Below are 14742 nucleotides of genomic sequence, written 5' to 3' on the forward strand. Positions count from 1 at the left end.
TGGCAAAAAGAAATGTACTAGAATTAATACCAACTGCCCTGCTGTGTGTTGTGTCCATGGGCAGCTTTATTCCTTCAAGAAATTCTTTTTAGATCTCTTCTTATTTAATATGGAGCAACAAATTGCAGGGACTACAGAAAAAAAAAAACAGGACAGGAGGATCTGGTATCTGGAAAAACAATGAGGCTGATTATTGCAGTCATTGTTATGTGACTATGATGAATATGTTGCTATAACACACATTTAACTAATTTTACCATTTTTGTTTGCAATTCCTTGCAAAATGTGTTAACACTTCACATGAAAGAATCTATTAAAGACAGTTACAACTCTAAGGATAAGGATAGGTGTTTTTTAGATTTATTCAGATTTATTCATTATTAAGTCTTAACCAAATTTTCAAGTTAAACCATGACTGGAAAACTATTTATGTGCCAGAAATCTAGGCTTTGTCACATTAATGATGATACAGTATCTACTAAAACATATCTGTAGTATGCAGAGGTATAGGCTAAGAGATTTGACAAAAACATTTCTTAAGTTTGTGGCTGACTGATATGTCAGCATTTTTTGGAATTTGGAAGCTTTTCAATATTTATCTTCACAAAGGGTATTCTGGTCTATATACTGTATCCATGCATATGACATGACAAAATACAGAGTCATAAAATACTACAGTAAAGAATTAAATTTAAACATTTGTGTAATATTTACCCAGTTTGTGTAGAACATGTTTATTCAATAAAGAGAAATTCATCCAGAAACGTTGCTTCTGTAATCAATGGCAAATCTTCAACCATTGCTTTAACAGATTCCAGACATTTTCTAAAATACACCAAATTGCTTAATCAGCATACCCGTCTAACAGCATGGGACTTTATCTTCAAAACCTGAAAATTAAAATATTTATGAGGAGCTTTGTAATTCTAACATTTACAGAAAAAAAAGTACCAAACTGTTGATCAAGTTCCTGAGGCTACCCGGAATATAGGATCCACCCAGTGCAAAAACAGTTTGCCTGCCAAGCGACCTACACTTGTATATTGGTATATAAGTCATAGTAATGTGCTCTATATGGGAAGCTTAAAGGTACATATCTAGCAAATGTACATCTGTCTACAATGTTCACCAAAAAATAAGACAAACAAAAGCAATTGCACCAGTCCATTCCTAAGTAACCTCTTTCCTGACACATACAGTACAGTACTTCTAATCCCATCAATACATAAAAAGGTATGCTGTATACTGTAAATCTCAGTTTTTAACATTTGTACAGCTGTGTCTGAGATTCAACAGTTTACAACCAAAATAAAAAGCTAAAATTTTCAAAGCAATTCATTTAGTGCCATTGTTAATAGGTAAAAACTATTTTTTAAATTATTTTTAAAACTTTTTACACTGCTGGTGTAGGATCATTAGCCTGATTGTACAAAACGTCAAGTACTTCCTTTTAATTTGACCTGACTGGATTGGTAGAATGAGGTTTTCTTAATCTTAAGTATTTTACAACAAAAAACAGAGATTCACACTACTTAAAAGAGTTGAATTAAAGATGCAGCCTGATTTTATACACAGGTACTGTATGAAAACAACTTTTGATATGATTTACTTATTTGCAGTAATAAACTGAAAAAGTATTTTATCTGGAAAAGTAGTGTTTCTTCAGATGTGCCAAAATGTTATCACCTATAACAAATTTTCAAATAAAAAATACATTTAAAAAAGGATATTCTATAAATCATATAGTAGTATAAGCTCTGGCATTTGTACACCTTTTATTAATTGCACTGATCTAAAAAAAAGATCTCTGATTATTAAGGTTGTTCTGAACTTGTGTTTCTTTCTTTTTAATATTTGCCCATCCTGCTTGGAGCACTATACATTTTATAATCTATTCAGATTTGCAAAATACCACATCAGTAGTATTTCGAATGAATAGAATGATTTCAGCGCATGCATGACAAAATGAGTGTACAGTATAAATCTTGTCTACAGTTTAAACAGTTCTGCAGCGCTGTATATTTGAAAAGCAATTTCCTTTTTTTCTCTCTACAGGCAAATACACTTTCTAGCTGTACTTTTTCAACCTTGAACTAGTCTTATTAACTGCAAGTCCATCTCTTTTCAGCTGAGCACTGCAGGTTTCAGTTTGTTTATTCTATTTATGGCATTATTAATCTGACAGAGACAATTTAACAGCTCGTAATAATTCACAATGTTAGCAAACAAAACATTAAAAAGGCACAAGTGGAATGCCTAATGCACTGAAACTGCCTAATTGCTGCCCACCAAGTTAAGTCCATTAACATTTCGCAATGGTGTCTTACTAATTAATTTCCACGGCTCTTTGAGTGAGCAGCTAAGGCATTTGTTTTTTTGTTTGATTTTACCGTGCCTATTTATTATCATTCTTATGCAATTTACAACCATTGCCACAACAAAAGAACAGTTTAAATTCCCATTTGAATAGAAACAACTGTCATTATCACTTACTTCGAAGATGATCTTGAAACTGTTGTCTGTTGAGCATTTTATAGGTCTTCTTTGCTGATTAAAAAGGTATAGTTTTCTGATCTATCATACAGAGGACACTCCTGTTTACTCGACTTTGTATTTCTATTGTATTGTCTGAGCTCACAATTGGCCAAGGTAAATGAAACAGAAGCCAATAAAAGTGGATTCCCTGGTGCTTTGAAGTAGAGTTAATATTTTCTTTATAACAGCTCTTTTACATTTGTGCATATAAGGAAGTGGTCACAGATGTTATCTAAAAAGTTTCTTCCTGTTTTAGGGTGCCTATGTGAAAGAAATGACTTCTCAAACTGCAAGTTAGCTGAGACAATATATATGTGATTAGTATACTTAATTTGGTGTGCTCTGAATACCCTCTGTGATGCACAAAATAAAAATAAACTGAAGTTACAATGCAACTACGCTAGAAGCTAAATGCTGAGTTTCTGTGCTTGTGGTTTGGATGATTTCCTATTGACGGCAGTGAAGTCAAACACCTACTTTTTTAGAGCAGCTGCAGTACAACCACATTTAGTGAGTTTTGCTCTTCCTCCCTGTTGGTCTCTATTAATGATAAGCTGGTTCGTTAGATTTAATGTTATTATGCACAATCATTACCTTACCATGAATTTTATTTATACCATGAGAACAATTTCAATTATTGTTTCTTTAGTGACTGTGCAATTATTTCTTTTTTTTCCAACTGTGATTTAAATAATGTCAGAATTACTCTTTAACGATAGATTATTATTATAAGAACTGTATATGTGCAAGGCTCCCGATTTTTAATTTTAAGTAATATACACTGAACAGACAGACCAAAAACTAAAATAGAGAAATCTGTGTTGGTATGTATCCAATACACCCTGGAAAAGCCTCAGAAGGGGTTATTTAGTTCACTTCCACTTCACCCATTTCCGCAGTTTTAAGGTTTTAAAGGCAACTCACCCTTTCCTGACTATGTTGACATGTTCTGAATGCAGTAAACCTGCCTCCAAACACACCACAGAACATCACCTGTAGTTAAGCATTAAGCCTATATTTAGAATGGAGAAAGATACATGCCCTGTGGATTGTATAACACTAATGAGAAATACAAAAAAAGAATGTGCCAGTGTTTTACTGTAGAAGCCTAGAAAGCAAAAAGGTACTATTGTTTAAGTTCTTGTTGAGGTACCATATCTGCTGCTACTAGATTTACTGAGCATGTCAATTCTTACTGAAGACTTAAAGTTGAAAACACTGTAAACCATAAAAATGTGAATAAGGACAGCTGTTCACTTCATATTCATAAAAGCTGCATATCCTGTACTTTTGAGACACATATGAATGTTAATGTAAAGGAAAATATTTATCGAAGTACTCTTATAAATGTACAGAAATGTGATTCTTAAATACTGATGGTCACTTGAAACAACAGATTTTATTCAAACCTCTAATGCAACAGGAACAAAATTGTACAACAGAAAAGTTTACCAATTGGACAATTATCTTGTTTTAGAAAATGTAAAATTATTATACTGTAACCATAATAATTTAGCACAAACACAGATTTACCAAGATAACACAGTGGTAACACATATTCACACCCTTGTAGTTCTAAATCTTACAAAAAAAACATTTTTGTTCCTGTTTCAACTTAATTATGAATAAATTTCATAAGCATTGCTGCCTCACAGAACTGGGCCCTGGGTTCAATTCCTGGGGTGCTGTCTGCTTGGAGTTTGTATGTTCCCCCAAGGTTCGTGCGTGTTTCGTCTGGGTTCTCTGGTTTCCTCCGACAGCCCGAAGACATACTGTACTTGTAGGTTAACTGACTTCTAAGAAAATTGGTCCTGGTATCAGTGTGTACTTGTGCCTCTGCATCTGCCCTGCAATAGACTGGTGTCCCATCCAGGGGGTAACCTGCCTTGTGTCCGTTGCTTGTCGGGACAGGCTCCAGCTCCCCCGTGACCCAGAATTGGATAAACCGGTTTGAAAATGGAGGAATAAACTGTAAGAGAAAATCCCTGCTGGCTTATATCTGCTTTCCTTTAAACTATATAAAAAATGATTACATTACATATTCACATTTATCCAGCACTTGTCTGGTTAAGGATTTGATTAAGATGAATTGACTTTTTGGTTCTGCTTAATAAGGTGCTTTTCAGCCCTGCTTTGCAGAGTGTGTACTCCAGGGAAGCCTGGGGTCACAAAGAGGCTAGAAGATGCTGTAAAAGTAAACCACACTGACATATCTTAGGACTTTTTAAATTCTGCAGCAATGCTCACTGCTTCCAAGCAGCCATTTCAAATGTGTGCAAAGCTGAAGTTTTCTTGTAAAAGCAATCGGAAACTTCTAATACCCATATTCTGAGAAATTCACTGCATATGTCATAAGATTTACAGATTTACAGAGATCTCTTCCAATATTTATGATTAGAACTATAGTTGTTTAAATAGTGTTTGAGTTGGAAAGCATCTCTTTGCTCTCTGAGGCCAATACTGAGACACTGAAGCATTGTTTTTCAACCTGGTCCCAGAGCAATCTTTTGTAAACTTTTTATAGTTTTCATTCCAGATGACCTAATTCAAGACTATAATAAATTATTAATTTAAGTGTTTAGACATTTAATCTGACTTTGATCTCCATGCTTGTGTTAACTTCGCTTGGGTTCTGCTCTTTTGAAATGAAAACGTACTATATAGTTAGATTATAATGATTTGGATTTTATTTATTTCTTTATTACGCAAAGGTCCATTTTAAAGCAATGTGATCCAGTTCTTAAGATAGAAAGAACACATGACAAATTAACTGTATACTATACAAAATACTTGTGTAATATTTAGTTAATTGTATAAAGGATTACACAATATGTAAAAAACACATAATATACAATTAAACACGCATCCCGATTGAATTTCACAGCACAGCACATCACTGCAAGAGGGGAAAGTGAACATTCAAAATAATTTGGTACCTTGATTGATGATAGATTTATCATTCTGCATTTACAGTAACCTCGACAAACTACTGTGTGCTCCAGCTGGATTCTAACACGGTTTAATTGAGAAATAAATATTTTACTTTATTGTCTATCGGGCAGTCAACATACTGTACTTTTGAAATCATTAGATCAGTTAATTAATTGCAATTGAGAGGGTTTTTTGAATCACTTAGAAAATATTGATTTTGCCAGCCCTTCGCAGGGTACACACAGACACAAACACGCACCGGGACCAATTTTCCCGGAAGTCAATTAACCTACCAGCATATATGTGGACTGTAGGAGGAAACCAGAGCACCTGGAGGAGACCCACACAAACATTTGGAGAACATACACTCCAGGAATTGAATCTAGGGCCCCACCAAAGCAGCAACACTAACCACTGTGACACCGTGCCACCCCAAGCATAGCACATTTGACAGAAAAATATTATTGTTTCAAGCTAATTGAATACAAGTCCGGTAGAAGTTCAAGTAATGCCCCTTCCAGAGCACAGTCTGGAATCCTTGTTCTCATGCCACATTCTTCTGTGCTAGTCTAAATCATAGGCTGGAATCATAAAGTCCAGTTTACCTTTCCGTCTCCACTTGCCCTTCCTGCCGTCTTCGTTGTTGGTGCTGTTGCTGTTCTCTGTGCTCTGGGAGTCTGAGTGATTGCCACTGCTCTCTTCAGATCCGTCATCGGACAAGTCCTTCGCACTGTCTGATACGTCTTTCTGCTAAAGGAGAAAAGGAAAATAAGCCCCATTACTCAACGAAAGATCCAATAACAATAGGGAGAAAAAGGAACTTTCGGATCTGCTATTAATTAACTGACCCTACATGTTGTTCCTAAATAATCTGTAAGACTAGTTAACTCATTCACAGCATCTTTGTGTGGTAAATTTGTGGGATAAATTAGGAAATAATGGGTCTTTTAGTAGAATAAAAGCTACTCACGTTAATACCAACACACTTTTTCAACTGCAAAGACTAAGACATTTGAATCATTTAATAAAACGTAAGTCTATGATATTTGCAATGATTCTAGGAGCAATTGCCTTTTGGTACACCATAGCAGGATCACATTAAGAAGCATAAATCTAGTGGCCAAAATGCATTCTTGCCATTTCTAATAATTTAATCAACAATTGCAATTTTCTTTTTTTCTTTCAAACTGAGTTACTTCAAACAAATGCACTTTTGAGACATATCACATCAGGCTGGCCTCTATTTTGTGCATTGCAGATATTAAATAGTCACAGCAAGCAGAAGTTCACCATCACAGGAAGAACACTGAATGGCTCAACTGGCAAAGCTGAGTACAGGTTGAGCTCTATGCTCTTGTAATGATCAATAGATTAATTCTTCCCTATCCTGACACTGAAGCCGTTATTGCATAAACACAAAAGGCAGAAGGTAATGGGTTTTTACCCACCTGTTACACAATATATAACAGTTACAAATATAGATATTTACAAGTCTTTACGTTTCAGAGCCCTACATTCTACACATGAGATTCTAGAATCCTGTCCTAAATATGATAAGACACAATAAACCACAGAGAGGCCCTGCGCACAAATAAGCAAAATAGATTCTACCCGGGATTAAATGTCCCTCTCTAAACTGATGCTCACAGAGGAATGTAAACCAACTTCCCTATTCTAACAGTGCATCAGTAAAAAAAGGGTAGATGTTTTTTTTTTAGCCTGGTGATTCCACAACAAAGGAAATAATCATTTCAAAATAAATAGGACAGCAAATTCTTTTATAGAATAAGGCTCTGACTCCAGTGCTTTACAGCTGTTAGACAACCTGGACAGAATGTGGTTTCAATTTCTATGGAAATTCAATTTCACATTCTTTTCAAAAGTTAAATTTAATTTATAAAGTTCATTTATAACAGGAAGAACTCAAATGAAGAACTCGCTCATGCCTGATGAAGATGTTAGATGATAGGTGATGTCTGCTCCTGTATTAATGTCATAGTCCATTCCTATGGAGACTGGATTAATAACTGTTCACTATTGAATGCTGACTTAATGATTTACAGTGAAATGAAACAACCTGAGTAGATTATTCAGAACACTCTTTTGATACACAATAACAATACCCATTATCTCAGAACATTAGAACAAGGTAACTTTACTGAGCTCTACAACCCTCACTGAATCTCAGCTACTGCCCCACACCCCCTGACACATCACCAACAATAGTAATCAAGTAGAATGGAGTCTCAACACTTCAAAACAAATTGATAATATTGGTTTCCAGTATGTGATCGACAATGCAATTTTCACTTTGGAATTCTCCCAGATCCCAAGCAAGAAACCAATGATTATGGGAAAAAATCATCTGCAAAGTGGGTACAATCTTGGGCCCTGTGTTCAATCACAGCTTGTGGCACCTTCTGTGTGGAGTGTGCACGTTCTCATCTAGTACACAAATTTGTTCTGGTTCTTCCAATCTGCAAACACAAGATGACTAGGTTGTGTCGACTGTTCTAAATTGCCTCTCTCTGAACAACGGACATCTATTCCAGGCCAAAAACTGTTAGATGCATTCAGTTCAGCTAAACACCCCATGCTTCCTAAATGTGTCTTCCTATACAGATTTCTGTAAACCTCACCAGGACTAATGGCTTTCCGATAGGCTGATATTCTTTATAATAAGCTCTTAACAATTCATATGAATACAGGATTAAGAGTTGACACTACAAATTAATTTTATTATATGACATATCTATTACTCAAACTTGCTTTACAAGATGAAAAGCAAGTTTGTCTTATCTTATAAATGAACTAAAAACTACTTTAAAATGACACAAGAACATACTGTAAATTAGTGAACAAAACGAAGCCTTCCACACAGGCAATGCAATAGAACATGTTATCCAGCTCCACGAACTTTGCCATAGGATCTCAGTTTTTTTAGCATTTTCATATACACTAGATATTAGTGTTTTGGAAAAAACAAACAAAAACAAAATTCATTAACCTACTTTTTAAAAAGACATTTATTTTCTCTGGCTTCCAGAAAATGTTCCTGTTTCAGTTTTGCACTGACTTAAAGCTCCTGTTGGGGAACCCTAAAGTTTCAAACTATTCCCATAAAACCTTCCTTTTTACAATTAACTACTCATTTCTCCTAACCTCTTAATATGAGGATGCTCTTAGATCGCAGCTCCAACATTCTTTCCCTTCAATGTCCTTCTTAGGTGGCATTATAAACGCATTATAAAACTGAATTTCACAGCGTACACTATCTGTACATCAGTGTAGATACATAACTGAAAAATATAATGGAAAGTTATGTTCCGACACAATAAAAGGGGTATAGTCACTTAAAACAATTTCAAATTTTGTACTGTAAAGAGACAGACCTCACAGTGGGTTTTACTGCCTTTTCATTATGAAGGCATGCTGATTAAAACTCTGCACAACATGAGGTATAAATGCAAAGGAGGCTCCATATTTCTGAGCTTTAGCAAAATAGTAATTTTCAACAGAGAACAATGAACGTGAGGAGTAAATCCTGGCCAAGATTTTTGCTTTTTTGACAGTACAAAGCTTGACAGTACTTCAGCAAGTATATTAAAAGGCAAATGTGGTTCAGTTGCTGTTATAGTAATGAAAAAGGGCCCAGAAAGAGCAAATCTGAGGAAAAAAGAAAAAAAATACATCGCCGATACACAAATGTATTTTCTGATTGTAACTGAAAAATAACTTACCACGGTTGTTGGCTTTCTGTTTTCCTTATATACAGTATCAACAATGTGAAATAAGCTATTCCTGCCAAGTCTCATTTTTCATATCATCTTCCTTATATTTGTGCTGTATTTGGGTTTTAAAGAGCTTAAATAATGATATTGCTGAGTAAAATGAAGACAAATCCAAGTAATGTCACCAAGATGTTTTTGAAGCATGAAGTATTTGATTTGACACTATCGGAATGACTTTTACCAAATTCCTGTTATAAATGCATGATGGATCTTTTTTTAATTTCTGGTCCTGTGTAAATCATATAAGGAACATCTGTCACCAATTTAAAGTTAAAAAATTCTTGAATACGCCTATCCTGTTCTTTCTTTGCTTTTGTTAGCAGATATGTCAATCTCTTTTCCATATACTCTTTACTTTAGTCATAGCAAATGACAAAAAGACAATTACTAACTTTGGGTGCAAAGACATCTTTTTTTCAGCTGTGTTTAGATGTAATGTCAATGGGGTATAGTCACATAAAATACCAGCACATGGTGTACAAGAAAAAAGAACGATATATTGTATACTACAGGGGCTGTAATAGTAACTGAGCTATTAAATAGGACATTTTCTAAAGCTGCTCAGTACACTGCAGAGCTCAGAACCTGTAGGAATCTGAATTTTAAAACATTAACCTGCTAGTCTTGAATCTATCACTTTAAAGAAGCCTGAGACTAATGGCAGCTGCCTGAATTATCTGAATGCGGCAGCCAATTACAAGACTTAGAACAATTATAGCAGGAAAGGACAAAGTCAGTACATAATTTAAAGTATACTGTGCATGATAAAATAATATATTTTCTGTTAAAATGTAACATTGCTGAATGCAGTATTATGTTGAATTGGCTCAGTGACTGATGGTCAATGTAACTGTGCCAAACCATTACAAAGTTGTGTAGTATGGGTATGGTAGTGATATGATTTTAGAGTTTGAAATGAGGGGACTCCTGGGAAGTAAATGACACATGACCACCTTACAGAAGTACAGGTTTTAGCTAAAGGAGACTCCTATCATTACTATTGATCCTATCGATAGATCACAGCCTGTCACGTGTAAAACCATGAAGAGGTCAAGGAAGAAAAGTCAAACTGTCCAAAAGATCGTAAAGCTCTTCCATTCTGTGAATAACTGTCATGGTCCGGTAGATATCTGGCATGGTGAAAGTACAGTCAAGGGTGTCAGAGACCTACAGTGCATAAATTTCAATAGTCCCCTAAAACTCAGCACAACACATACTGATTCATCATGGTATCTCTACAGGAACGTGTCTTTCAAAATGACCTCATGCATACTGTACAGCCAATGTATTGAATGTCTGTTTGGAACATAGAAAAACTCACAAAGTCATGGGAACATGAAGACAAAAGGCTACGATCTGCAAAGCAAAGGGCTCATACCCAGATATTAATGTTCTGAACAATGCGTTTTTTCTACAATAATGAAATGTGCTAATGTTTGTGTTTTGCTTTTAATTTGCAGTATATACTCACTATCTTCTCTGGTTCTCATAATTATTTCTAACACTGTATGTCTTCAAACTCAGAGCACAGCAGAACCCAATAATTAAATATTCAGAAGGGTAAAAACAAATTGGCAAAGCAAATTTCAGAAAAGTTCTGGAATCTAGTGAACCACAAGGATCACGTAAAATACCACCAGTGCAGTTTAGAATGTGTTAAGCCAATGGCCTGGATAACTGCAGGCCGCCACAGTGACACAATGTTTAGCATTGCTGTCACTCAGTATTTGGGGACCTAGATTCAATTTGGGACCTGGGGTTCTATGTGCATTGAATTTTAATGTTAAATTGTTTCTCTGGGTTGCTCCAGTGTCCTCCCACATTCCAAAGACAGATAAGTTAATTGGTTTCTGGGAAAATTGGCCCTGGTGTGAGCGTGTGTATCTGTGTGTACTTACAGTATGTGTGATAGATAGATAGACACTTTATTGATCCCATGAGGGAAATTTGCAGTGCAACAGCAGCTTAACACAGCCAACACAAGGCAAAGGCACTTGCTCCACAAAATGGATGTACAGTATAGATGAATGATAACCACATGCTCCACATTTCAAAGGATTTCAAAGGAGGCTACACTGAGAGAACTGATACTGACATTGGCATAATGAAGATGCTTTGGAGCATTCAATCATCATCCAATGAGACCATGCAAGCTGTATATCCCGTTTACTCATCGTATAAAGGTCAACAGGTAAGCAGTGATCCATACCTAATAAATCTTTACAGGTGAACACGTGCATGTTTTTTAAAGTTAGGTAATTCAACAGCCAATGAGATTACCATTGACAATAACAGCGTATGGGGTACCCATTTGTATTGCAGGGCATTTTGCTGGAGCAATTTAAGTGAATACCTCGCTCAAAGACGAGAAAACTGTGTCCCATCTTGTATTTACACCCAGTATCCTCCAGTCTAGACTCAAGAGATTCAGTACTTCAAGGTAATAAAGTATACTGTACACAGTAAGGCAATAGATAAAACTAGAACTGGATCATTTTATCCATTTGTGAAGCAACATGGCACACAATATAAATCAACATGCATTTACGAGACCCTCAAATAAATAAATATAATTTAAATCTTTTTTAAATCAGATATAATGGGCTTTAAGGTGTCTTGTCATTTATAACCACTCTCATGTTCTTATATGAAGGGCAAGTTACAAAGCTGTTTTCCTTCTACTCAGTAGTGATTGTCATGGTTACGAAAGGCACAAAAATGACCCAGTCATCAGAAAATTAAAATCAGATTCATGATATTTTTTAAGAATTCTTTTTAACACCATGACTATACTGTAGATGGAAATTCCAAGTAATGTACTCATATAGGAAATTCAGCTGTGGAGATTTTACAATAAAACATAATCCTACATAATTTCAAAGTTGCAGCTTTAAGGCAATGGAATGTGAAGTCTGTCATCCAGGTGTTTGGTGAGGTTTAGAAGGTGATGAAACATGGGGCTTTTTAACTGCTATGCCGCCTTAGATGGTGTATTTGGAATTCTAAAGTGATGTCTAAAAGTAACAGCTTAGCATCACTTTCTGTGGTCCATATCTTATTCATGTGCCCGCTTTGATAGCTTTACTCACTTCAGCTAAATTACTGCTTTGTTTCAATTCTTCCACACATATAAATACAGTAGGAAGAACAAAATCCCCTTTACAGATACAAGCAGTCTTGCTATTGTTTTGCTTTTCATTTTAATACAATCAAAGCGACATCTTAACTGAAAAGAATCACCTCCTCTGTTCTGATCAAAATAAGGTTAAATAATATTTTACTGACAACATGTGCTACAACAGCAATTGTTGTACAACAATACAGAGACAAACAAGCTGGTGTTAACATGAAACATTAACTGAATCATCCAACGCAAATAACTGCTTTTTAGCTTACAGTCATGTTTAAAAAAACAACAATTACTTCAGATTTGTTAATTAACGGTATAATAGTACCTGCTTTAATTTGTGTAAAGATGATATGAACTGTAGCATCTATGATGTGGTTTCGTCCAAAATTCACATATCCAAATAAAAGGTAAAGACAAGATGATTCCAATAGTTGAATCTTGTTTTATGTCCACTGTTAATATAAAATGAGAGAAAGAAATACTATTTACTATTTTTTAAATCTTGATGAACAGGATGATGTGGGTGGCTGGAAGGCATGTTTAAACCCACAAATACTGTAACTGCTGACACTGTTTCCTCATACAATAACAGACATTTAGCCAAAATAAACCACTAGGATGAAGCCTCCTGTGAAAATGGATCTTTTAAACAGGGTATTCAGCAAACAAGAGAGGAGGGAAGCTCAGTAACAGTATAATGTATGTATTACTGTGCTGCATTTCCTTTTTTATTATTAGGTTTTGATAATTTTCCATTTTATCCATTTGAGAAGCAACACAGAACATAATATAAATTTTGAACTCCTTACAAATCTATGTTGAATTTAAATATTTATTATACGAAATATAATGGGATTTATGGCCTCTTCTCATAACCCCTCTTATGTTCTTATTCCAAGGACAAGTTACAAAGTTGTTTTCCTTCCACTCAGTAGTGAATCTCACTACTGAGAAAAGCACATAAAGGACCAAGTCAGCAGATATTTAAAAGCAGATTCCTGCTATGTTTTAAAAACTTTTAAAGTCATAACTTTGATGCAAATTCTAATTAATGTACTCATGCGTACACATACGCAATAAAACTACTTTATTCTAGCCCTGCAGCTTGAGGAATAAAATGAAAATATTAAGGAATAAATGAAGAATTTAGTAAGAATTTATGTTAGCAAAAAACACATCATACTGTACATACAAAAACACAGCCTTAAAAACAAAGCCTCAGTGGTACCCCCCCCCCTTCAAGTTTCTACCAAGAGATCCCTAAAATATAAAAATTGCAATAGAACCACAGTACAACAAAACCTTGACTATGTTAAGATTAGCAATTCAAGCCTCCACTGTCCAGACACCAGTACAAGGACCCAGACAGACAATAGTTCCATACGCACCATATCAAGACAGACCACCATCCAGAGGTCCCAGGAGAAGGACTGCTGTACTGAGAGGAGTTCTGTGATTTTGTGGATCACTTTACAGAGCTCTAAATCCTAATTTATCTTAATTAATTGTGCAATTATGGGGTCAAAGTGCAACCTAGAAGGTCTAAGAGATACCCCCAGGTTAAATTAAAACTTTACATTTATAGGAACCAGACTTTTTTATAGGAACAGTGCCAAGACATCGTTAAACCAAACAGGCAATGGACGGCTACCAGAGGCGTAGAAATAAAATTGAACATTTGACAAAAACAGTCCTCCTTTATCCCTTTCACACCGTAAAATGGAAACTTTTATACAAGTTCACTTTGCTTAACATAGGAATTTCAAAATTCTAGGTGAAATCTATCCCAGTATATTAGGAAGGAGAAACAGGAATCAGAAATGTAACAAATTCAAGTAAGGAAACACATTAATTTCTACTATGGCGCATGAGATGAGGTGACAGCTCATATACAGTCTTTGTTTAAAAATAGGTATATATTATTAACATTCCTCTGAAATAATCAAGAGTCCTTGAGCCACTTCTTTTAGTTTAGACAGGTATACAGTTATGACTGCAAGAGAAACACTAGGTAAATGAAGTGATTTGAAAAACATAAATCCCTACGCTTTATCAAAATGGAAGCCAGGGATGGAAAAAGAGTCAATCTCACAGCTGTAATATCTGCGAAACATTTATTACTGTGGGAGTGTCAAAGTGAGTACTGTATGCAGCTGAATTAACATCCATGAAATACTCTGATGCTTAGTTCTCTGTATAAGAAATTCAGCCACAGGTCCAAGAGGTGAATTTAATCATTTTCTGTTGTGTATGCTCTACAAAAGCCAACCCCTTTTTAAGTTTAGTGATTTTCCAAAATTGGGACTTAAGCAGCTGTGAGGCAAATACAGCAGACTGATTTTAATAAGACCTTTC

At 35.2% G+C, this 14742-nt stretch overlaps 1 protein-coding gene across 3 annotated transcripts in view; it reads right to left on the reverse strand.

Moving 5' to 3' along the window:
• The window catches only part of asxl2 (ASXL transcriptional regulator 2), a 128171-nt gene that overhangs the window by 46630 nt on the left and 66799 nt on the right, over window positions 1-14742 (reverse strand). Inside the window, exons 1-2 of one of the 3 annotated variants that reach the window (XM_088908631.1) lie at window positions 12713-12788; window positions 6072-6216 (exon numbers count right to left, since the gene is read on the reverse strand). In XM_088908631.1, the coding sequence (XP_088764757.1) occupies window positions 6072-6216; window positions 12713-12751 (184 nt within the window). In that variant the 5' untranslated portion in view covers window positions 12752-12788. Of the gene's footprint in view, window positions 1-2493; window positions 2654-6071; window positions 6217-12712; window positions 12789-14742 lie in introns of those variants that run through there. The other 2 variants (XM_088908623.1, XM_088908639.1) reach the window with 2 other exon arrangements.

Source organism: Atractosteus spatula, chromosome 2 (genome assembly GCF_055471065.1).
Source record: "Atractosteus spatula isolate fAtrSpa1 chromosome 2, fAtrSpa1.hap1, whole genome shotgun sequence".
NCBI classification, from domain to species: domain Eukaryota; kingdom Metazoa; phylum Chordata; class Actinopteri; order Semionotiformes; family Lepisosteidae; genus Atractosteus; species Atractosteus spatula.